The sequence below is a fragment of the Myotis yumanensis genome, unplaced genomic scaffold (assembly GCF_028538775.1).
Source record: "Myotis yumanensis isolate MYYU_CA2020_CCGP unplaced genomic scaffold, mMyoYum1.0.hap1 SCAF_8, whole genome shotgun sequence".
Classification (NCBI taxonomy): domain Eukaryota; kingdom Metazoa; phylum Chordata; class Mammalia; order Chiroptera; family Vespertilionidae; genus Myotis; species Myotis yumanensis.
In genome coordinates this window covers 35,791,728-35,814,899 of record NW_027223759.1, presented here as the reverse complement: position 1 = coordinate 35,814,899, position 23,172 = coordinate 35,791,728, and the positions used below count along the sequence as shown (strand labels likewise).

Here is a 23,172-nt window from a genome sequence, read left to right as displayed (position 1 = left end):
GCCCAAAAAGGTGCCACTAACAGTTAAGGCTTTGCTGCTAGCCAGGAGGAGAGTGGTGGTGGGGCTGCCCATGGGTGCCAGGTGAGCAGAGCCCTGCAGGTAGCTGGAGGGCGTGGCACCCACGATGACAGCTCCTGACAGGCCTTCTGTCTGTCCCTCTATCTGTCCTGTAGCCGTGGTGACCCTGGAGCCCTGTGAGGGGGCAGACACCTACGTCAATGGCAAGAAAGTCACGGAGCCCAGCATCCTTCGGTCAGGTACAGCCAGGCAGGAGGCCCCTGCCACCCTCCGCCGGTGGGGCCCGTCTGCTCCCAGGGCTGTGGGCATTCGGGAAGGCAGAGCATTGGTTCGAGGCACCAGGCTGGGAGGAGAGCCTGGCATGGGGTGGCACCATGGCAAGGATGGGACATGGGGAAAGCCCGGGACTGCACTTTGCAAACATCCCTGGCTACAGAAGGGGAGGGGCTGAGAGGGTGGATTTGGGGCAAGTGAGGAGGTCCATTGAAGTCTGGGCCAGGGGCGAGCGGAGGAGTTCCACAGAGCTGAGGACCCGGGGGTGGTTCCTGGGGTGGGAGATGCTGGGAGCCTAATTCGAGGAAGGGACCGCTCCCCCTTTCCCTCTCCTCCCCACCACCCGAGGCCACCCGGGGGGGCAGGTGCCCCTAGTTCAACCTGGCTTCTGTCCCTCAGGAAACCGCATCATCATGGGGAAGAGCCACGTGTTCCGGTTCAACCACCCCGAGCAGGCGCGGCAGGAGCGTGAGCGCACGCCCTGCGCGGAGACTCCCTCAGAGCCTGTGGACTGGGCCTTCGCCCAGCGCGAGCTGCTGGAGAAGCAGGGCATCGACATGAAGCAGGAGATGGAGCAGAGGTGAGGCTGGCTGGGAGCCTCCCCTCAGGGCCCATGCTGCTCCCACAGCACCGCATCCCCCTCCACCCAGTCACCCACCCCCACCGAGTCACCCATCCCCGCCGAGCCACCCACCCCCACAGTCACCCACCCCCGCCGAGCCACCCACCCCCACAGTCACCCACTCCTGCTCTCGCAGGCTCCAGGAGCTTGAGGACCAATACCGCCGGGAGCGGGAGGAGGCCACCTACCTGCTGGAGCAGCAAAGGCTGGTGAGAGCGCCACTCCCTGGCCCCCAGGCCCCACACAATGCCTGGGTGGGGCGAGCCGGGTCCCTGCTTTGCAAACAGCCCTACTCTCCACTACCCCAAGCCATCACTGTGTTGGTCCATGTCTGGGCCCACTGGGCAGGCCTGGGGCCCACAGCTCGAGGGGCCCAGGAGGAGTCACAGTCCCTGCTTCTGTGCTAGGACTATGAGAGCAAGCTGGAGGCCCTGCAGAAGCAGATGGAGTCCAGGTACTTCCCAGAGGTCAACGAGGAGGAGGAAGAGCCAGAGGATGAAGGTGAGGGCTCCCCAACCTGCTGGTGGGCAAGGCCTGGGTCTCCAAGAACATGCAGCCCCCAGGGCACTTCCTGGGGTCAGTTGGTCTGCATCTTTGCCCTGGGGTCCTGCCTATTCCTTGGGAAGAAGCCGTGTCCCTAGGAGGCAGGATTCAGGGAGATTGTACTGCAGCAGGAAAGCACCCCACAAGCTGCACACGCGTGTGCAAACACATGGGGTTCTGGAGGCAGCAGCTTGGACCATGGGGAGGATGGGGAGGGTGTCCTGTGTCCACTCACCCTGTGCTACCACCTGGAGGCTGGAGCTCCCCCTGGACAAGGTCACACTGCTCCTCACCTTGGGTCATTTGCTTAGGTGGCCCATCAACTGCACTCATGCTGCTGTGGGGCCCAAGGGTGGCCATGGAGTTCATGTCCTGCTTGATCTCTGGTCTGCTGGTTAGCACCTTTGTGCGGATGTGACCTTGGTTTCCCCTTGTCTGGACTCATCTACCCAATGAGTGCCCTTTGAGCTCCAAAAGGCAGGGCTCTGGGTGGGAGGAGTCGCTGGGAGGAGGGGTTGAGCCTGGGAGCATGGACTGGCCCCCTTCCTGGGCCCTTCTTGGTGGAAAGAGGGCGTGAGCTGGAGAGGGTGTGCAGGGCAGTCCCCGTCCCACTGCTTCCCCATGTGGCGGTGTGCCTGTCATTTTCCTGCTGGCCCCTCACTCCTCACCAAGCTTCAGTCCGACTCAGGATGGCTCAGGACGATGCTCATGCACTGCCCTCCTTGGGGCCCGAAGAGCCTCCTTTCATTTTACACGGCTCATATCACCTCTTCCTGCCAGCTTCCTTCTTTCTGAGCACCCAGAACAATTAGGCTGAGATTGGGGACCCAGACACAGAGCCCCTGGCCCCGACCCAGAGCAGGATGTTGTGGTGTGGCCTCGATGACCGTGTGGCCCCTCCCCACAGTCCCGTGGACGGAGAGGGAGTGCGAGCTGGCGCTGTGGGCCTTCCGGAAGTGGAGGTGGTACCAGTTCACGTCGCTGCGGGACCAGCTCTGGGGCAATGCTATCTTCCTCAAGGAGGCCAATGCCATCAGCGTGGAGCTCAAGAAGAAGGTGGGCCCACTGGCGGTCTTGGAGGGAGGGTATCACCTGTCCTGCTTATGGCTGGACTTGACACTGGGCTCCTCTGCTCCGGGCATGGTGGAGTGGTGCTGCCCGGCCTGGGCCCATGGGTGGGGGGCGGGGGGATGGGAGGGAGGCAGGGAACTGACCGAGGTGATGTGGCTCCCGGCAGGCAGGTGGGCAGGTGTAGCCCTCTCTGGTGGTGGGTGGGGAGATTCCCATGTGCAGCGTGATTATGGGTGGTGGGAAGGAAGCCCTTCCCAGGCCCTGGCTCCTGCCCACCAGGGGGCTGACGGGTGGTCATCTTGTGCCTGTCACAGGTCCAGTTCCAGTTTGTCCTCCTCACGGACACACTCTACTCCCCACTGCCTCCCGACCTGCTGCCCCCAGAGGCTGCCAAAGACCGAGAGACGCGACCCTTCCCCCGCACCATCGTGGCTGTGGAGGTGCAGGACCAGAAGAACGGGGCCACCCACTATTGGACGCTGGAGAAGCTCAGGTGTGGCGGGTGGTGGTGGAAGTGGATGTTGGGGATGGGGAACCACCAAAAGGGGGGTGGGCACCAGTTTTATGGGGACACCTGTCCATGCAGCTTGTTCTCCTGTCTTAATCTCTTTGAAAATCAGAAGCAAACAGTGACTGAGACCCAGCCTCATACAGGGCCCGGTTCTCCCTCCACCAATGCAGTGGAACGTGTAGTACGTCTTTGTGGAGGAGGCGATGGGAGCTGCAGGGAGGTGGCACAGGATGAGCACGCAGGGCCTGAGAGGCCGGGAGGGGGCTGCTGGGGCTGCTACAGGCCACCTCCTTGGTCCCCACACGCTCACTGTGACATGTGCCCTGCCCTTAATTTATAAAGGTGACTGAGACACAACAGGTCAGTGCCACTGAAGAAAAGTTTAATGTCACTCACAGTCCCTAGAAATGAGAGGAACGCCAGGGGGGAGCACAGGACGGCAGAAGGGAGACAGGATCGAGGGAGAGGCCTCGGCCACGGCCCTATGGGGTTTTCATGGGTAAAGCAGGGTGGGGTGGACAGCAAGGACAGGGCTGCCCCTAGTTGCCTGGTATCTGGCCTTTGGCTGATGGAGCGCAGGGGCACTGGCTGGGTGTATGTCAGCTAAGGGGGTGGCTGTGTGTGTGTAAAACTCACCCCAGAGTGTTTACTGTCTGAGAATTGGCTGGCCCTGGGAGGGGCATCCTCCCCAGCCAGCAAGGCCCCAAAGATCATAAAACATCATCCTATATCATAAAAGCCTAATATGCAAATCAACCAAACAGTGGAATGACCAGTTGCTATGATGCACACTGACCACCAGTCAGCAGGAGCTGCCCCCAGCCCACAGGCCCCCAGCCAGCCAAGGCGGGTGCCAGTGGGGGACCCCCAATCGCCCTGCCAGTCACCCCACAGTTAGGCCCTGATCACCAGCCAGGCTGAGGGACCCCCTACCTGTGCATGAATTTCGTGCATCGGGCCTCTAATAAAATATAATTAATATAGCACACACTGCACACTCATAGACTCTCACATACCTTTCTTGTATGGCTCATTCACACACACACACACACACACACACACACACACAGACAGTGATCCCGCCCCTGCCCAGGCAAACACACTCGCACTCACAGCCCTCCTCACCTCCCAGGGCTGCAGGCTGATGTTTGGATAAATATTCACCCTTCATTCATTCATGTTACCCCTGAGTGCTGGAGGGAAATGATTGCATTTTCTTTCTTCCTCAACTTGTGGGTTTCCTGGGGGTAGTAATTGCTTAAATATCATTTTCTGTATCCTATCACCAATTTGCCCTTTATTCCTGGAGCATCCTGAGGTCCCCATGCCAGCTCCCCTCGGGGTTCTCTCCCCACTTTTCTGCCCCTGCTAAGGGTTACTTCCCTGTCGCTGGTTTCCAGCTATCCTGCCTGCTTGCCCCACCTTGCTGCTACCTGGCCAGAGTTGGGAGGAGTTAGTGGTGACCTCGTCTGTTTACCTGGAAGTCCTTTGCTCAGTGACCAATTTTGAGAACCTCAGAGGGCTGTCAGGAAAGCAGCTTGGGCCTCAGACAACCCTGAGCGGGACGCTGTGGCCAGAGCTGAGTCCCAGAGGAGGCAAACATGGACTGGCCCTTCCTGGGCCCTTCTTGGTGGAAAGAGGGTGTGAGGTGGGAGAGGGTGTGCAAGGCAGTGCCCGTCCCCACTGCTCCCACACTGACCTCTGCACCCTTGCAGGCAGCGCCTAGATCTGATGCGGGAGATGTATGACCGGGCAGCCGAGGTGCCCTCCAGCGTCATCGAGGACTGTGACAACGTGGTGACTGGCGGAGACCCCTTCTACGACCGGTTCCCCTGGTTCCGGCTGGTGGGCAGGTGGGCACCGCCCTCCCTGGGCTGAGACAGAGCGAGAGAGAGAGAGTGAGAGAAAGAGAAAGAGAGATTGAGATAGAGAGTGAAAAAGAGAGAGAAAGAGAGATTGAGAAAAAGAGAGAAAGAGAGATTGAAAGAGAAGAGAGGGCAGGGGGCCGGGAGCCTCCCAAGGCAGGACCCCGACTGGCCCTGCTCCCGTCCTGACTTCTCCGCCCCAGTCCGACCCCTGTTATTTAGGGACCATGGGGGGCTCCCAGCATTGTCCCCACACCCACTGTGAGGCGTGGCCACCAAGTCACCCAGGTCTGTGTGTGTGAATGTGTGAGGCTGAGTCTGACTCCCCAGGTCACCTGGTGGCTGTGGTGGGAGTGGGGACACAGGGCCGTGCCACCCAGAGCCTGTCCCAGGCCTCCTGTCCCTGGTCTCCTGGCCTGGGTCTGCGCCCAGCCCCTCGCCCTGTGGGACGGACGTGGTGTTCAGAGGCTTCCAGATGGCCAAGCACATGAGGTCTTCACATGACCTCAGCCATACCACATAGGATCACTCTGCCGGTGCTTCCAGGACCTTCCGGAACCGTCCGCTGACCACACATGCAGTTTCCTTCTGAGCCTGGGACGGGGTGCCCTTTCGGTCCTCGTCTTTGAAGGCAGTTCTTGGTGGTCTGTGTGTTTGGTTTGGGTGTAACTGGAAGCCCCTGCCCCTGTGTGCCCTGTGCGAGGCTGGTGTTAACTTCTCTCTGTCTTGTCCTACTAACCTCAGTTCAGTCATCTCTGGCTGCAGCAGCTACCCTCTTCTCAACACGTGCATGAGCGCGCGCATGGCTGCTCTCACCCCCTCCCCCACCTCCTCGAGCCCCGACTCCGACACCACCGAGCCTGCGGAGGAGCAGAGCCTGGGGGAGGAGGAGGAGGAGGAGGAGGAGGAGGAGGAGGAGGAGGACCTGGAGGACGACGTCTTTCTGGAGCACGCGCTGTGCCACGGCCGGGACCCGTTTTACGACCGGCCCCCCCTGTTCAGTTTAGTAGGAAGGTTGGTGAGGTCGAGGACAGCATGCTGGGAAGGAACCAGCTCTTTTGCACAGGAGCACTGCTGTGGGCACAATTTGACCGCCCTCAGGGCGTGACCACGGGCCAAGGGGCTGGCCTCGCAGGAGGGGGCCTGAGGAGCTCCAGGGCGCCTGCATTCCTGAAGCTTGGCCGCCAGCTCTGTGCAGGGGAACACACTTCAGAGAGGGCCTAGAACCCGGGAGGTGGCCGCTGGACCCTGGAAAAAATCCTTGAGCAGGACTCCCACTGGGGACATTTGGAAAGCAGGGGGCAGGCCGCCCTCAAGGCCCCGTGGTCCTGGGGATCAGACCCGCCACCAGTTCAGGCAGCTTCCCCACCCTCCACTGTTGTCCGGAAGAGATGGGGCCTCTAGGGAAAGGAGCAGAGCATGGGGAGCTGTCCCGCAGGGCAGGGAGGAGGGCTGTACTCAGGCAGTGGAAGGACCTCCCTCAGAAGCAGGGGCCCTGCAGACCCTGCCTCTCTCTGAGCCTGTCTCTGTCTAAAGGTGAGGACTGTTTGTCCTCTGACCTCCCAGGCCATCATGGCCAGAGACACATGGCCCTGCACCCGCACAGGAAGTGCCCTTTGCAGAGAAGAGCCCAATGCTGTGTCCTGGGTGGATAAGAGAGGCCGAGGTCAGGCAGATACAGCTGCCAGTCACGTTTGTTTATCATCATGGAATGGAAGTCTGACTGGTGAAAGAAAGACCTAGAAGCCTCCTGTGGGAGAAGGAGAAGCAGCTCATGAAGCAGCTGAATTTACATGTTTACAGTAGGAAAAGGTGTGAGATGGTTTTCGCAGCAGCCGATTCTGGAGCTTGAGCTAGTCCAATGGAGGTTTCGGAAGCCTTGGCCTTGAGCGCCAGTACTGACAGCTGTGGGCTGCAGGGGCCTCAGAGAGTGGGGTTCACACGGATCCTCTTGGAACGAAGCAGGTTGCCATGGGCACACATCCTGGATTTATTCTAATTAGGGTCCCTTGAGTGACATGCTAGCCTACTGGATAAAAGCAAGTGGCTCTCCCTCTGAGATGCCTGGGCTTCCGTCTGCAGAGCCCGAGAGGGAGTGGAGCCTCAGAAAGCCCAGCCACTAGGGCACTCAGGTGACAGGTAGGCATGGGGCAGGGCACAGGGGGGCGAGGACTAGGGGAGAAACGGGGGTGGGTTCTTGCAGTCTCAGCCAGAAAGAGCTGGGTCCTTCCGGCACTTCCCCGTGTGGGTCTGAGATGTCAGGAAACAACCAAACCACAGCAAAGCCGCCCTTGAGAGGCCGGCCCTGCCTGTGGGCGGTCCAAGGAGGGCTTCTTTTGGAACCGTCCTGATCTTTTTGTTTGGCAAGAATTGGCTTTTCCCCCGCTCAGCAGCTCTGTGGGCCGGGCCCCGGGAAGGACCCGGCTGTGGTTTCCTCTGATCCTCTGGTAGCTGCTGGCTCTCTCCAAAGCTTAAGCAGAATTGGGGCACTCACTCTCATCTCCCTTCAGAAAGGCTTTCCTGGCCCAGCATGCATCTTTGCACCTCACCAATCTCGTGGTCAGCGCTGCCTCCTCCCTCCCGCCACACAGCTCTGGCTCTGCGTCTCTGCCACCTCCTCTCTCTGGGCGGGTTTCAGCCTGCTTCAAGGTGTGCTCACCTCCGTGGACAAGGCCCCCAGCCTGGGCTTCCCTCGTCCTGACCCAGCCTCCTTACCCATGCCCAGGGTCCGCCCCCCAGGGGCATCTCCCGTTGGCAGTCTGGGGTGCTGGGTGAACTGGGGGATAGCTGACCAAGCAGAGGGAGTGTTTCCCCTATAATCCACTACTCTCAGGAATTGGGGAGGAGGGGTCACAGGAAAAGAGGGACTGGGTGAGGGAACAGAGGTGACTGCCCAAGGGAAGTGTCTGGGACTCTGGGTGGGAAAACGCTGAGCTGTTCCATATACTCTGCCACCTGGGCTGGCAAGGCCAAACCATCAGCCAGGTGTACTCTGTGTACCCGGCTGCTCAACCCAGATCTTTGCCGTGTGTGCAGGCAGGGCGTCCCCACAGTGGCTCATGCTAATGCCAGGTGGTTTCTGCCCCATGGCCCCACCCCCTCATGTCTAGTGCTGTTGTGAGGTGGCTCTGTACGGGGTGTGGGATCTTTGAGCCCTAGCTAGTCTCTTGAGGCTGGTGCCGTGGCCAGAGGTTCCTTCTGGCTGAATGTGTCCATCACCATGGCCAGGTGGACCCGGATTAGGAGGAAGGAGCCAGCGAGGCTGCCTTCACCTTCTCTGATCCGGAACCAGAGCAGCAGCCAGATCTGTGGTCCCAGCCGTATTTTGTGCACCCCTCAGAAAGAAAGATGAGGCCAGCTGCTGAGGCGTGCCACTGCTCAGTCCAACCCGTTTCAGTGCTGAAGTGTGAAGAGTGGGCATCTTAGAACCCAGGAGGTGCGGGAGCACCTACCACCCAGGTGTGGGAAAAGCAGATGTCCCTGCAGAGCTCAGGCTCCGAAGGGGCTGATCGGAGTCCCGGGGACACAAGGGCCCCTGGACCTGGGCCGGCAGGGAGCTTTGAGGTGGCCCTCATCCCAGCTCTCCCTGCTGGCTGGGAGGCCTGGCAGCCCTTAACCTCTCTTTTCTGCAGGCTGTACTAATTGAGGACCCCCGTGCCCTTACTTAACCCATAAGAGGAGGTATGCCCCCTCAAGTACCCCCGATTTCAAGCAAAGGCCCTTGGCCAGCCAGGTGCTGGGGTGGGAAGGCCACCACTGTCCCCACTCCGAGGCAGCTGCCGGGAGCAGCCCATCAGCCTGCCCCCTTCAGTCCCTGCCTGCTAGGTGCCCTGTGTGACTATGGCGAGGGGCTACCAGTATTCGGGCCTCAGTTTCATCTTGTAACCAGGGCCAGGGATGGACTTAGGGCCCATGTGGCTGGAATAGGGGCTGGGCAGCAGGGCTGCAGGTGAAGCAAGGAGATTGTGTGTCATCGAGGTGGGGTCTAATCTGCACCCCACGACTCCTGGGATGCTGTGGAGGCCATGGGGGAAGCGGGAGGGTGGCCGGTGGTAATGGACCCGCCAAAGGACTTCGGTGAGCCTTCTGAGGTAGAACTGATGGGTTTGAGAGATAAAGTGGTTTCAGGTTTTGACCTGCTGGAGGAGGACCAGCAAGGCTGTGGAGGTCAAGATTAGGAGCCCCGCCTGAGGGGGCTGCAGGACTGGAGTCAGAGTTACCAGGCATGTGCTGTGGTCACAGCAGGTCCAGAGAGGGATGTCCTGGACCTCAGAGTGTGGGGCAAGGCCAGTGGCTGTGTGGGTGGTGTCTGACCTCCAAGCAAGCCGAGTGAAAGGGTGACGGGTGACACCGCTCTTCTCCCCTCCCAGCTTCTCCCCACTCTGCCCTGTACTGCTCTCGGCCATGCACCTGGGTGCCAGCGCCCACCTGGCTAACAGACCCTGATCTTCCTTCACCCACCTCCCCCCACCTCCGCACCCTGCTGCTGCTCTAGCCTTTGTCTGTCCATCTTCCATGCTGGGACCCTGGGCCTCCCTCACCCACCTTGTGCACCTCCTCCCCAACACCTCCCTCCCTCCTATGACCAAATCCTGCACCTCCATCCCCAGCCCCCAGGAGCTCAGGGTAATGATGTTTGCATCTCTGGGCTGGAGCAGAAGCTACCTGTGGATCCTGCTGGAGGGGAGGGCAGGCGGAGGCAGGTTCTGCTGGAGTGTGCAGAGGGGGGCTGCCCCCAGGGGCTCACGTGGGTGGGTCCCCCTGAACAGTGGGGGAGATTTGTTCCACATCAGCCTGCCCAGCCCCCAGGGTCCTGTCTGTCTTCCTGGCTGCCTGTATGACCCTTGCACATGGGCAGACTCAGGGACTGTGGTAGCTGCTGGGTGATGCAGGCTCTGTCTGACCTGTCCTGGCACCAGCTGGGCACTGCCAGGGCAAGGGAGAACTCTGGGCGCTCTGTGAGTAGCTGGCAGGGCCATGGCACGCAGCTCTGTGGGGTCTGCGGGTGTCCGTTCAGCCAACCCTCTCTGAGCTGGGGCTGGTGCCCTGTCTGGGCTGACACCACGGAGCCCCCACCACTGTGTCCCTAGAAGCTCAGAGGAATTGTGAGCCCTATTCCGGCACCTGGGCCCATAAGTGTTGGATCACTGGGAAGTGGGTGGGTGTTGGGGACTGTCAGGGCACCAGTGCCAGCGTCGTAGCTCAGTGTGGCCCGGTCCCAGGTCCTCCTCCTTGAAGCAGGCTGAACCCCTCCTCAGCTGCTTTCTCGTCAGTTAGCAGGTGTGGCCTGAGCTGTGCCCTGTGCCAGCCCACTGGCCACTGCCTCTGCCCCAGCGCACGACCTCTGCCTCCTCCTGTGTCCTCTGAGCACCTCGGCCTCTGTCTGTCCCCCTGCCCGCCCGCCGCCCGCTGCCCAGCCTCCCTGCGCTCCGCTCGCTTTGCAGTGTTGTGTCGTGAGCTTGGCCGCACTGTCGCCACCGCCGCTCGCAGCGCACACCAAGCTGGTCCTGACAGGAGCCTCTCTTCCCCCAGGGCCTTCGTGTACCTGAGCAACCTGCTGTACCCCGTGCCCCTGGTGCACCGAGTGGCCATCGTCAGCGAGAAGGGCGAGGTGAAGGGCTTTCTCCGTGTGGCCGTGCAGGCCATCTCAGGTGTGTGAGGACCGCGGGCCTGGCTCTCTCCTTCACTGGTAGAGGCCCCAGGCAGGGAGGCCTCTGCGGGCATCACAGAGGTTGGTGTGCAGCCAGCCTCACCAGGCCCCCCGCCTGCACTGTCTCCTCCCCACCCCCAACTGACAGTTAGCCGCTGGTCTCCAAGTGGGGCCCCAGGAGAAGCCCCCATGCTCAGCTCCTGGCTCTGGCCTACCAGACTCTCCCAGGGTGACCGGGGCCCTTTGGGGCTGTGCAGGCTGAGCCCAGGGCTGTCTGAGCTCCCTCTGGCTCAGCGGACCTCCCTCCCACCAGGCAGCACCAGGGGGAGACAGAAGCTCTCCTAGCTCACCACTTGCTGTCTCTCAGCCCCAGGACTGGCTGCCCAGACCCCGCCCACAGTGGCCCTCAGAGCCTCTCTTGGTCCAGGGAACCCCTCTTCAGACCCCACAGCCCCTCCCAGCTGTGTCTCTGTGCTGTGAGCCCCTGGGGACCCTGCCAAGAAGGAAGCCTGCGTGGGAGCGGGGGCAGCACTGGAGAGGGACAGAGGGCAGGGATGCTAGGAGCAGTTGGTGGCTCTTCCTCATCCTTCCTGACCAGCTCTGTCCCATTTTGGTGGGGTCCCCCTGAGCAGGTTGCTTATAGGGTGACACTGCCTCTATTTGGACCACACCTGATATTCTCTGTCTAGTGGATATGGTGGAGGAAAAGGAACTCTAAAAAACACACCAAAAAACCAGCCTCAAGGTCACAGAAGTCACGCCTGCCCCCACCCCCAAGTGGCAGAGCTCAGCTCCCTGATCTCTCGCACTGAGCCCTGAGCCTGCTGTGCACAGCCTGGGCTGGCCCCGGGCGATGGTGGGACAGGACTATAGGACAGCCGGGCTGGAGAGCTCAGGGTGTTAGCATCCTTGCAGGCCCCTGGCAGACTCCCCAGTTTGCAAGGCCTCCTGGGGTGACATCTAACCAGAGTGGCTGCAGTTGGGGCTCAGGGGCCTTTAGGCAACAGGAAAAGGGTTTGGATTTTGTCCCCAGCACAGGGGAGACCACTGACTACTCTGAAGGAAGGGTGTGGGGTGCTGAGTGCCCAGGCAGGCGATCGTAGTGGCTTTGCAAGGGTGGTGGCAGAGGGACAGGTGGGGTTCCACGGTGAAACCAGGAGACCTGGTGGGTGGGCTCTGCCCTGAGGGGTGGAGGGAGGGGCCAGGAGGACCCTGGTTCTGCTATAGCATCTGAGTCTGGGGGAGGCCATAGGTGGGGGGGGATCAGGACTCAGGGAGAGGGGCGGGGTCGTAAGCTTGGTTTTTACAATGTGGGGTTGTGGCCCCTATCAAGGCAGGCTGTGTTGAGGCTGTGGCCACTTCTGGGCCCCCAGGCAGCACAGGCTGGTGGTCGGCATGCCCAGGGCGGTGCCTTGGGCATCCTGCAGTCGTGGTCAGCAATGTTGGGGATGGGGTGGGTCAGAGCACAGCCTGGTTCCTGTGCCCTCCCCCTACCTGACCGCTCAGCCTGGCTCTGCCACACCACCTGGGGACAAGCAGGGCCCTGACCATCTGCTGGGTTCCTCTTCTAGCCGATGAAGAGGCCCCTGATTATGGCTCAGGTGTCCGCCAGTCAGGAACAGCCAAAATCTCCTTTGATGACCAGCATTTCGAAAAGGTACCTGGCAAGCAGCTCCTCTCCCTCAGGCTCTTTCCTGTCCCACCCCCACCGGCCGCCTGCCACCCTGTCCTGAACCTCAGTGCCCACCGCCTCCAGCTCAGGGCAGTGTGCCTGCCCTTCTGCCCCCCAGTCCCTCTCTGAGGGGCTCACCAATGTTGGCGATGCACAGGAGGGTCAAAGGGCAAACAGAGATGGAGAGCACAGGGCAGAGGAGGCTGAGTGGGCACCTGGCACAGGGAACCTGGCCGGGACCCTGACAGCCAAGCAGAAAGGTTACCTGCATCCTGTCCATGGTGGGAGGGGCTGCGGGAGGGTCCTGGATGGGGCAGAACTGAGGACCTTTCCCACTCATGGAATCAGCATAGGCCATGACAGCCTGGGAAACAGGCCTAGGGAGATGGGTACCCACCCACCCTGGGGCAGGTCTGGAACAAAGATCCATGAAGTTCTCACCTGACTCTGGATAGCACAGGCCCCTCTCCTGGCCTCTTGACGGGCTGTGGGGACTCCACCCAGCCCGCTCTCTCTGACCCTGGTTCCCACCCCCCATAGTTCCAGTCCGAGTCCTGCCCTGTGGTGGGGATGTCTCGTTCCGGGACCTCCCAAGAAGAGCTGCGCATTGTGGAAGGCCAGGGCCAGGGCGCAGACGCGGGGCCCTCCGCCGACGAGGTCAACAACAACACCTGCTCAGGTAGGTCACTGTGGCTGTCCGGGGCTTGGGGCTCTTGGACATGGCCCTGCCCCACTGTAGTCTGGAGGTCCCTCCACTTCCAGCCCGGCCTTAGGGTGATTAGGACCAGGCCCAGTCCCTGAGGGAGGCTGTGCAGGCCCCAAGTCTGACCTAAACTCCAGCACCCCCGTAACATGGGGGTCCCGTCACATGGCTGTGCCCTTGGCTCCCAGCAGCGGTGCCTCCGGAAAGCCTCCTCCTAGACAGCCCTGAGAAGGCCACCCTGGACGGGCCCCTGGATGCCGCCCTGGACCACCTGCGCCTGGGCAGCACCTTCACCTTCCGCGTGACCGTCCTGCAGGCGTCCAGCATCTCTGCGGAGTACGCTGACATCTTCTGCCAGTTCAAGTGAGCTCAGCCCCACTGGACAGGCCAGCGGGCGGGTGGGCAGGCTCTAAGCAATGCATGGATGGTGTCCCAGTGACCCCAGCCAAGTGTCTCCTCCTGCTTTGCAGCTTCATCCATCGCCATGATGAGGCCTTCTCCACGGAGCCCCTGAAGAACACGGGGAGGGGCCCCCCACTTGGCTTCTACCACGTCCAGAATGTAGGTCCTCAGAGCCCTCCTCCCTGCCACTGGGTGGCCCTCCCAGGGTCTGGCTATGGGTGGCCTCCCTGAAACAGCTTCACCAGTCTCACCATGGTTCCTCCTCCCTCTTCCGGTCGCCAGCATGTGCTGGACGCGGCCAGGCAGGAGGACACAGAGCCTCTGGCACCAGGCAGACATGTGGGCTGTTGCTGGGCACTGGGCCTTCGGTGGGTTTAAGACTGGGGGTGGGGGCAGTAAGAGTCCAGAGAGCTCCCTGAAGGGAACAAGTTTCTGGGGTGGCCAGAGTCTGTGCTGAGGCTGGGGCGCCTAGCCGGGCAGCCTGTGTGGTATGGGAAGAGGTGGAGGCAGGGCTCTGGGGGGTCAGGAGAGCTCCAGGCAGGGAAGCATCCAAGCCAGGCTGTCAGGAGAGCAGGGGGCTTTCGGGGTCGGGGAGCAGGGGTAACCAGGAAGTGTGTGGGGGGTGCTCCATGTGGCCATAATGAAAACTGCCAGGTGATGAGGACTCCAGGGCCAGGCTGGGGAGTGTGACCCTGAGCTGCATAGTCTGTTGGCATGAGGCCTGCGCAGTCACAGAGGCCGTGGTCAGGTGGCCCTGCAGACCGGCCCATCCTGGCCCTCAGGTGACAGGCAGCGGGCCATGGTTTCCCAGCTGGGAAACAAGGCAGGTCTGAAGTGTGCACACTGGCTGGCTATTTCCTGGGCTGCCCTAAACGTTATCGCCTCCCAGGTCTGGAGGAGAGGTGCCTGAGGTCAAGTGTGAGCAGGGTTGTTCTGGGCCGGAGGGGAGCAGCTGTCCCAGTCTGTCCTGGAGCATGTACACGCCTATCTTCCCTGAGGCCTCATAGGGTCTTCCTTCTGTACCTGCCTCTATTCTGATTTCCCCCTTTGTAAGCACATGGTCATATTGGTCTGGGCCATAACCCACGTATGGGCGCGCACATACAGTGCGATTGAAACTTTGTGGCCCATGCGCAGAAGTCGGTATTTTGTGGAAGAGCCACACTCAAGGGGCCAAAGAGCCGCATGTGGCTTACGAGCCATAGTTTGCCGACCACTGGGTTAGGGCCACACTAATGCCCTCATCTAACTTGCTGGCCTCAATAAAGACCCTGCCTCTAAATACAGGTGCTGGGGGTTAGGGCTGCAACTTATGAACTGGGGTGGGGATCCAGGGAGACACAGTTCAACCCGTAACTCTTGGTGAGTGGGCTAGGGCCCCAGAAGGGTCAGACCAGACCCCAGAGGCACCCTGGCCTTGGTCACCATTTCGAGCTCTGTGGTCTGAAAGGATAGCCGAGCCCTCTGGCCCAGCCCCATCTGTACTGGGAAGAGAGACCAAAGCCACCCATCTGGTAGTCTGTCCATTGGGTGGTGACAGAGGAGAGGCAGGGCTGGAAGGAGCTTGGCTAGGAGCATTGTCCTTGTCATGAGCGGAACTCAGGCCCATGGGGCCTTCCATCTGGGCCTGGAGTGCTCGGTCCTCCATGGAGGCCCCATGCTCCCCTCTGATCCCCTGCCCACCTTGCCACCAGATTGCCGTGGAGGTGACCAAGTCCTTCATCGAATACATCAAGAGCCAGCCCATCGTGTTCGAGGTCTTCGGCCACTACCAGCAGCACCCATTCCCGCCCCTCTGCAAGGACGTGCTCAGGTCCTGGCCCAGTTCTCATGGTCCCGTGGGGCCTCCGGCGGGTCTGGGGACCTGTGGGAGGGAGAGAGGCAGGCGGGGCTCCCTGCTCCAGCTCAGGGCCCTGCAGACGCCAGCCTGCTGGGTTGCCTCACGTGGGTGCTTCTTTCTCCACAGCCCCCTGAGACCCTCACGCCGCCATTTCCCACGGGTCATGCCGCTGTCCAAGCCAGGTAGGCCGAGCTGTTGGGAGTCTGCCCCTGTGGGTGCCAGTGTGGTTGGGACCTTGCAGCTGAGCACAGTCTTCATGCTGGGTCATCGCTCCCAGGCTCGGGGTCCCCAGGCACCTACTAGGCCTCACGGGGTCCCCATGCAGTGAGGGGCTCCATTCTGGGCACGGGATGACGGCAGAGAAAACACCTCGGGTGTCTTTGGCCCCACATCAGGCACGGAGCAGCTGGGTGGCGGTCAGGTGGTGCCTGCCCTGTGCCTCACGGGTTCCTGGAGCAGACGACAGAGGCGTGGGAGCCCAGAGAGGAAGGCATTGAGGGGCTGGGACCATCTGAGCCTGTTTGTCAGGAATTGGTCACGAGTAGAGGGCCAGTGGGACCTGAGGGGCAGGCCTTGTCTGTGCTGGGTAGAGGTGCTGGGACAGGTGCCACAGGCTGTGGCCAGAGTGTGGTCTAGCAGGGATCCCAGGCGGGTTGTGGGCCTCTGAGCAAGTGTGGCTCCTGCTGTCTGCTGGTTCTGTGGCATCTCAAGCCACCACCCTCTCTTCGAGGGCTGGGTGTGTAGACATGTGCTCCTCCCCTGGGCACGGAGAAGCACGCGGTCACATCTGATCTGGAGCTAGTGAGTGGCTGCGGAGGCCTGAGTGGGCACATCCTGGGACATGGGGTGGGGAGCCGCTGGTGGCTTTCCTCCGAGTGAGATGAGCTTGCTGCCTGGACGCGTCCTCCACCTCGGCACCCTCCCTGAGCGAGCCCTCAGGGCGTGGTGGGTCCGGTCTCTCATCAGCACGTGCTTCTCTCCTGTCACCCCCAGTGCCCGCCACCAAGCTCAGCACGCTGACACGGTCCTGCCCTGGGCCACGCCACTGCAAATACGACCTGCTGGTGCACTTTGAGATCTGTGAGCTGGAGGCCGACGGCGAGTGCGTCCCCGTGCTCAGTGTGCCCGCGCTGGGGGGCTGGGGTTCCCGAGGGCCATGGTGGGGGAGGAGGTGGCACATGATGGGTTCCTTGCCCCGCTGACTCTGGTCTCCATGGACAGCCTCCCATCTCACCTGTTCTCCCTCCTTCCACTCCTGGGGCCGCGACTGTGCTTGGGCCTGAGGGGAGGGCAGACGCCAGCCTCACACATCTTTCTCTCTCCAGTTACATCCCTGCAGTGGTGGACCACCGTGGCGGCATGCCGTGCATGGGGACCTTCCTGCTCCACCAGGTGCCAGGCCCTCCCTGCCCCAGCCCAGCTCATGCCCCCTCCCCGGCCCCACATGGCCCCCAGGCTCCCTGACCGTATCCTCTCTCCTGGTGCCTGACAGGGCATCCAGAGACGGATAACCGTGACACTGCTGCACGAGACGGGCAGCCATATCCGCTGGAAGGAAGTGCGAGAGCTAGTCGTGGGTAAGTGAGGCGGGTAGAGTCTGCCTTGGGGGCTGGGGCTGGGTTTGTGGGAAGGCAATGGACCCACCCACCCAGATGCCTGAATTCTAACCACAACTCTGCCCCTGTTGCTGTGTGACAATGGCCAAGTCACTTAACCTCTCTGTGCTTCAGTCCCTCGCCTGAAAAGGAGAGACTAGGCCATGGTGGTGATTCCAAATATCTATTTAATCACTGCGTTAGCTTACACCACATACCGGTTGGCTTAAAACAGCAGAAATTTCTCCTCTTCACAGTTCTGGAGGCATAAATCCTAGACAGAGGGGTTGGCAGGTGGCCATACTCCCTCCCCTCCTGGCCTCTTGTAGGATCTGTAGATACCTCGTTCCAATCCTTCGTCTTCTCGTGGACTCTTCTTACAGGGACAGTCCCATTACATTCGGGCCCAGTGTTACCACATCTCAGTTAATTACACCTGCCAAACAGGGTCTTTTGCTTCCAGGAAGGTCGCGTTCTGCAGTGCCAGGGGCTAGGACTGCAGCATATATTCTGGGGGGACACAATTCAATTCATCCAGGACCTTAGCCGGCTTTCTTCCATGACATCATCCTGTGAACTCTTTGTCTGCTAGCGATGTTTCCTCTGCCAACCTGTAAAGAATGTGTCTTCCCAGTTTTCATTCAAGGACACAAACTGTCCATTCCCGTGTGTCAGCGTGAGGCCCCAGCCCTCGCCTGCCCTGGAGCTGATGACTCCTCTCAAAACCCCGCCCTAGGCGTGTCTGTGGCCATGTCCCTGGGGCTCAGAGGGCTCTGAGGGCAAGGCAGCTGGGATGTGTCCACCCTCGAAGAAGCGGAGGGGTCAGTTTCACTGTCACTGCCGGAGCAAGAAGTGATCAGTGAGGCCCTCAGGCAGGATTCCGGACTCAGTGGCTCTGGCAGCTTCCACAGACACAGCCGCCCCTCGAGGGCGTGCAGGCGGCAGCCTGGGGGGCTCTGTTGGAAAAGCCCCCTGCAGGAGCATTTGATGGCACGGGTTGTGTTTCTTCTCTCACTCTCTCTCTCTCTCTCTCTCTTAAGTATAATGAGAAGGGGGGACATTTTGTCCTCATCTTGCTAAGATTTCCTTTCCAACAGGTAGGAAGCCTGAGCATTTTGGCCCGAGCGATTGGACTCTGTTAGGAGAGAGCAGGGGGAGGAAGAAGCGCAGAACTTAGACTGCGGGAGGAAAGATGGTAGACCCGTGCACTGACCTATAGCAGCGGGCTGGCTGCAGACCCTGCATGGGCTTCCCTGTCCACCATGGGGTTACCCTTCGACAGATGTCCTGGTGGCCACACCGGGAGCCAGTTCCCTGCAGGTCTCAGTGCAGAAGCTCCGGCCCAGGCAGAGGTGTGAGCAGTTACCTAGTGCCCCCACCTGCCCGCCTGGAAGTGACACGGACCTGTCACCTTTTCCGTAGGTCGCATCCGAAACACCCCAGAAACAGACGAGTCCCTGATTGACCCCAACATCTTATCTCTCAACATTCTCTCGTCTGGGTACATCCGCCCGGCCCAGGATGACCGGTGAGTCCCCTTGGGCGGCAGGCTCTGCTCCTGAGTCCCTGGAGATGAGTCCGTCTGGCTCGGGCCCCAGGGGTTGGGGTGTCAGCCTGCGGGACCCTTGGCTGGCCTGGACGTGTTGGGTCCACCCACATGGGCTGGGGTGTCTGGCCCCGAAGCTTCTAGGCCTCCTGCCTGAGGGAATAGGAGCAGGGAGGGAGGCTTGTGGCCTCAAAGTCCCGTGGTGCATGTGTGAGCATCGTTGTTCATCCGATCGCCTGGCAGGGACTGTGGGGCAGTTGTGGGAATGAGCTGGGTCCTGTCTGGGGAGTTCAGTGGGGGGGTGGGTGGGTGGGTACCATGGGTGGTGGGAGGACAAGCATCCCATATTCCCCCGACCTTGCTGCTGAGGCAGGTGTGTGACCTCTGGCAGGGGAACACCGACCAGGGGTCCTGGAGGCGGTTCAGGGGCGCACTGGGTTGGCGGCCCAGCATCCTGGGTGAAGGTGTGCCCACCGGTCACTCCTTGTCACTGGGCCATTCCTGTCAAGGCTCCCAGGTGATGGTCAAGATCTCACAGCTTAGGCTGTCCCGGCATTTGGCACAGTGGACTGGGTGTGGGACACCTTGGGGACAAACCAGCCGGGGTGGGAGGGATGTGACGGGGAGACGCTGGAGCCAGCTGGGGCTGGGGGTTCACGACTGACATTGCGGAGAGCGCCCTGGAGTCACTGGCGGGCACGGCTGGGTCTGAGGGGCTGCTGTCCAGGGCTGTGGGGAGGTGAGCAGGTGCTCCAGTCCCACACCGGCTGCTCCCAAGCCCTGCTCCTGCCTGACTCTCTGAGCTCGACCTGTGGGTGTCTCCATGGGCCCTTGAGGCTGTGAAGGCTGCATGTGCTCGCAGAGGGAGGTGGTGCCCACATTGTGGAAGCGCCCATGTCTATACGGACAGAGGGTCCTGGGGAGTTGCCTCCCGCACTGACTTTCGGGCTCAGACACCCTGAGAGGGGGGCTGTGAGGGACTGTCCCTCAGATGAGCAACTTGGGGATTGAGGAGCAGGGACCCCAGCAGTGGCAGATGAAGCTCTAGTTTCAGCCCTGCCCTGGAACCTTTTAGAAGGAACTCACCTTGCATCATATCCAGAGGAAGGAGGGCCTGGGGGATGTTCTCATGTGGAGGTGACACCATGACAGGCAGGCTGGGGCTGCACCTGGGACGGTGAGGCGGACAGGGGGTGGGGTGGGCCTGTCACTGTGTGAATGCACCCCGGGACCTGGCGGTGAAGGCTGGGCGCCCACCCACACGGGGGCCGCCTGCACGGATGTGGGCTGCTGTGTCTGGGCCATGGGAACCGCGACCCCCACGGGAAGGCATGTGCCCCTGGAAGAGGTCTGTGTGTCATGCTGAGTGATGCCTTGGACCTCAGCCTTCCCCCGACCTCTGGTAATTCCTAGATTCTTGGGGCAGGAAAGGAGTGGGGGACAAAGGAAAGAGGTGGAGGGGGTGCCTCCCAGGCCTCCCAGTCCACACTGAGGGCTGTGTTGGTGGGTCTTCTTGCTGCTGGGGGCATCTTGGGGAGCCTCAGCCCTGGGCTAAGTCCCAGGGTAGCCTATGAGGCTGCTGGACCTCAAGCCAGCAGGGCTTTGGCTAAAAGGTCCTTCCTGTCCCTGGAGGCCCCAGTCCCATTGCTGATGGGCTCTGGTCCTGCACCTGGAGGCTGTGGGAGTGAGGCAGCCCCAGGGCAGCTCTGGGGTCCATCAGCCCCGTGCCTGAGGTCAGGGCCCTGGTCCCAGGACAGGAAGGCGGCGTAGACCATCGCTGCTCTGGCCCCATGCTTGGCTTGGCCTGCCTGGCCCCACCTCCCGCCCTGTCCTGGAAAAGCCTAGGGGACCCTCCTCAGCGGTGGCCCCAGGCAGGCACCATGCTAAGGCTTGGCCGGCCAAGCCAGCGGGCCCCTCCCTAGGGCCTTCTTCTCCCGGGACCCTGGCTGTCATCTTCGGAGCCCGTGGTGGATCCGGCTGCTCTCCCCCCTCAGATGCTGTGGCTCGGCGACCCCAACCTAGCTCAGGCTTCGGGTCTCGGGCTGCCCACGAGCTTTGCCACAGCCCCGGCCTCCCTGCTTGAGGCCCCACGCTTTGCAGCCTCCCTGGCTCAGAGTGGGCCTGCCGGCTTGGTGGCTTCTCTCTGTGCAGCTCCCCCTCCCTGCCGCTGCCCGATGTCCCTGCCCGCTGCCCCTGCCCGCTGCCCCACCCCCCACGGCCCCAACGCCTCACTAACCTGTGACTGTTTGTGTTTTGCAGGCAGTTTCTTGATTCGGACATGCCTAGGTATCATTTGTGCCCTCGGTTTTCTTTCAGCATCTCCCTGCTCCCCCTCCACCCCCCAGCCCTGAGTTTTAATTTCCACTTTCTGGATTCCCTCTACACTTGCTCACCTCTCCCTCCTGTTTCTTCATCTTTTATTTCCTTAGAATATCTTTTTGATTTTTTAAACTTGCTTCTTCACCCCCCTGGCTGAGTCCCTCTGCCCCTCTCTCGGTTTTGGCTGCTTTGGTAGTTGGCTGCCCTCCCGTAGACACTGGCTGGCTCCCGCTCCTCCCACCCCAAGCCTTGCCCACCCTGTGCCCACCCGACCTCACCCTGCCGGAGAGCAGCGGGCGCTCTGCATGCAGGCTGGCTGGCCAGGCTCCCCAAAAGGTGACAGAGAAAAGAGGGAGGGAGTGAAGCCACCCCGCCAGATCTCCACCTCTGCCCCTTCCACCCCTGAGTGTGAGCCCTCACCTGGCTGTGGCCACCACACACCCTTTAGGAAGTAAGTGGACAGTACAGCTGTGAAGGGCCCAGTAAGTCTCTGGACTTGATTGGTGGTCTCAGGTTAAACCACTGGAGGCACAGGTTCCTGGGCTGGGGACCGAACCCAGTCGAGGCCCCTGAGGCTGGACGGCCACCGTCCGTTCTGAGCGAAGGGTCAAGGCTGTCAAGTTCTGGGTCCTGGTGGGTTTGGCCAGAGTTCCATGAGGTGGTCCTGGGGGTCCCCTGTGGGTAGCTGAAGGCTTCCGGCTTGAATGTTTGGGCCTGTAAGCTACGTGGGGGTGGAGGGTGGCATGGCCGGACCATCTGAGGCTGTGTCCCTCTTGGGTCCTGGCTGTGATGGTCTGGACAGATGGGTACTGTGAGTGGTTCCTGCGGGTGTGTCCCTGAGGGCGTGCACACACACCTGTTCAATGACAGAGGCTGCGACAGGCCCTTCCCTGGGAACACCAGCTGGGTGAGGCAGCGACCTGCAGTGGTGGTGGCCGCACCGAGGAGGGGAGCAGGGGCCTGCCTGTCCCAGGCAGCCGGGAGGGTTTGCTGGAGGAGGCGGCCTGCTAGCTGGTCCTGGGGTGGGCCAGGCCGGCCGAGGCGGCTGCACCTTGTCCTCAGAAGGCGCTGGTGGGAGCCCATCAGCCCCGGCTCCTCCCCGGAAGGGACCCAGCTTAGGGGCTGGTTTCTTGATGAGTGGAAACTTCCTGCCCATCAGTGTGATTGCACGGGGGTGTGGATATTTTGTTTAAGTTTGCATTTCCACAACCAGCTCAGTGCTCAGGCTGGTCCTAGACACCACCCCGCTCAAACATGTTGGCTCCAGGAAGGTTCTAGGTCAAGCATATCAAACTCAAAGGCTAACACGGGCCAAATAAACAAGGTTTAAGTTTATGTGGGCCGCAAAAAACCAAACGCTTCAGTTTTCATAGAAACGTAGGTTTATTTTGATAGAGACATGCTGAATACAAAGGGCTGAAATAAATAAATCATCGTTAACATAAAATAATAGAACATTTTAATAAAAATTAATATTTTTCTTGAACATTAACTTACCAGACAGTGAATAACTACACAAATTAATAAGCATAATGCTAATAAAACTTGTAATGCTAATAAAACTCGTAATGCTAATTTTCTCCTTCTCCGAAAGTGAAATATTTCCTGTTGCGCACACCAAACAAGTCAGTACAAGACTAATGATGTGGCAATCGGCTGCTAAAATATTCACTGCTAGTATTAGTGAGAGAAATGGTGAGCCTGAGCGTAAGGGAAATGAATGCAACACGATTATAGTAATCAGTCAGCGAATAACATAGTTCATTATTAATAATCATGTACAACAGGATTTTATAAAAATTAAGTGACGAAATTTTTATTAAAATGTTTCTTACATATGTTATATTGGCTGGGCCGCAAAAATATTCGTTGTGGGCTGCATTGGTGGGCCGCGAGTTTGACATGCTTGCTCTAGGTAAAGTACAAACAGTGCCTTGTGCCTCATGAGTGGGGAGAGGGTCCCCATGGGTCTGAGGTGGGGCCTGGGAGTCTGCATTTCTAACACATTCCCACAGCGTGCTGGTGCCGCAGGCCCGGGACCCCACGTTTTTGCCACGCGTTTCTCCTGACAGTAATATCTGGGGGATTAGCTGAATGTGTTGTGGGGCAGAGTGAGGGGTGCTGTGTGGAATGGGGCTCCCTCCTGGGTGACCTGGTGCCCAGAGAGGTCCTGAGAGGACGCTGTGCTGCTCATGAGTGAGGGTCCTGGCATGGCCTCCTCAGCCTCCCAGCCGCATCCTCGTGGCCTCTCTGGGTCTGTGTTCCTGCCGTGTGACTGAAGGGCAGCTGTCCTTGGTTCCCATGCTGTGCCCTGCAATCTTAGGGCATCCCTCGTGGCTGTCACTGTGCCACCTACCCCACCCTGCACACACTGCGCCGTTGCTGACTCTCACTTGGGGTCTGGGGGAGACCCCCTCCGCAGAGGCCTCAGGAGCTGGGGCTCAGGACGGGTGTCCAGAACCCTTCCTGCCTGGGCTCCAGGGTCTGGTATCCGTGGCACATGGAGACGCTGATGGGGGGGTCTGCAGGAGGTGGCATGGGG

The 23,172-nt window shown here is 60.6% G+C and overlaps 1 protein-coding gene across 27 annotated transcripts in view; it reads left to right on the top strand.

The window, feature by feature from the left end:
• KIF1A (kinesin family member 1A) overlaps positions 1-23,172 on the top strand; it is a 72,975-nt gene that overhangs the window by 37,963 nt on the left and 11,840 nt on the right. For 7 of the 27 annotated variants that reach the window (XM_070422554.1, XM_070422560.1, XM_070422559.1 and 4 more), the window contains 20 exons: positions 174-257; positions 691-871; positions 1,050-1,122; positions 1,321-1,414; positions 2,364-2,512; positions 2,842-3,020; positions 4,754-4,891; positions 10,436-10,554; positions 12,125-12,210; positions 12,766-12,904; positions 13,117-13,291; positions 13,399-13,489; positions 15,025-15,143; positions 15,297-15,352; positions 16,164-16,272; positions 16,496-16,562; positions 16,663-16,747; positions 18,188-18,293; positions 18,703-18,828; positions 20,571-20,597. In XM_070422554.1, the coding sequence (XP_070278655.1) occupies positions 174-257; positions 691-871; positions 1,050-1,122; positions 1,321-1,414; positions 2,364-2,512; positions 2,842-3,020; positions 4,754-4,891; positions 10,436-10,554; positions 12,125-12,210; positions 12,766-12,904; positions 13,117-13,291; positions 13,399-13,489; positions 15,025-15,143; positions 15,297-15,352; positions 16,164-16,272; positions 16,496-16,562; positions 16,663-16,747; positions 18,188-18,293; positions 18,703-18,828; positions 20,571-20,597 (2,203 nt within the window). Of the gene's footprint in view, positions 1-173; positions 258-690; positions 872-1,049; positions 1,123-1,320; positions 1,415-2,363; positions 2,513-2,841; positions 3,021-4,753; positions 4,892-5,647; positions 5,918-10,435; positions 10,555-12,124; positions 12,211-12,765; positions 12,905-13,116; positions 13,292-13,398; positions 13,490-15,024; positions 15,144-15,296; positions 15,353-16,163; positions 16,273-16,495; positions 16,563-16,662; positions 16,748-18,187; positions 18,294-18,702; positions 18,829-20,570; positions 20,598-23,172 lie in introns of all 27 variants that reach the window. The other 20 variants (XM_070422580.1, XM_070422579.1, XM_070422578.1 and 17 more) reach the window with 7 other exon arrangements.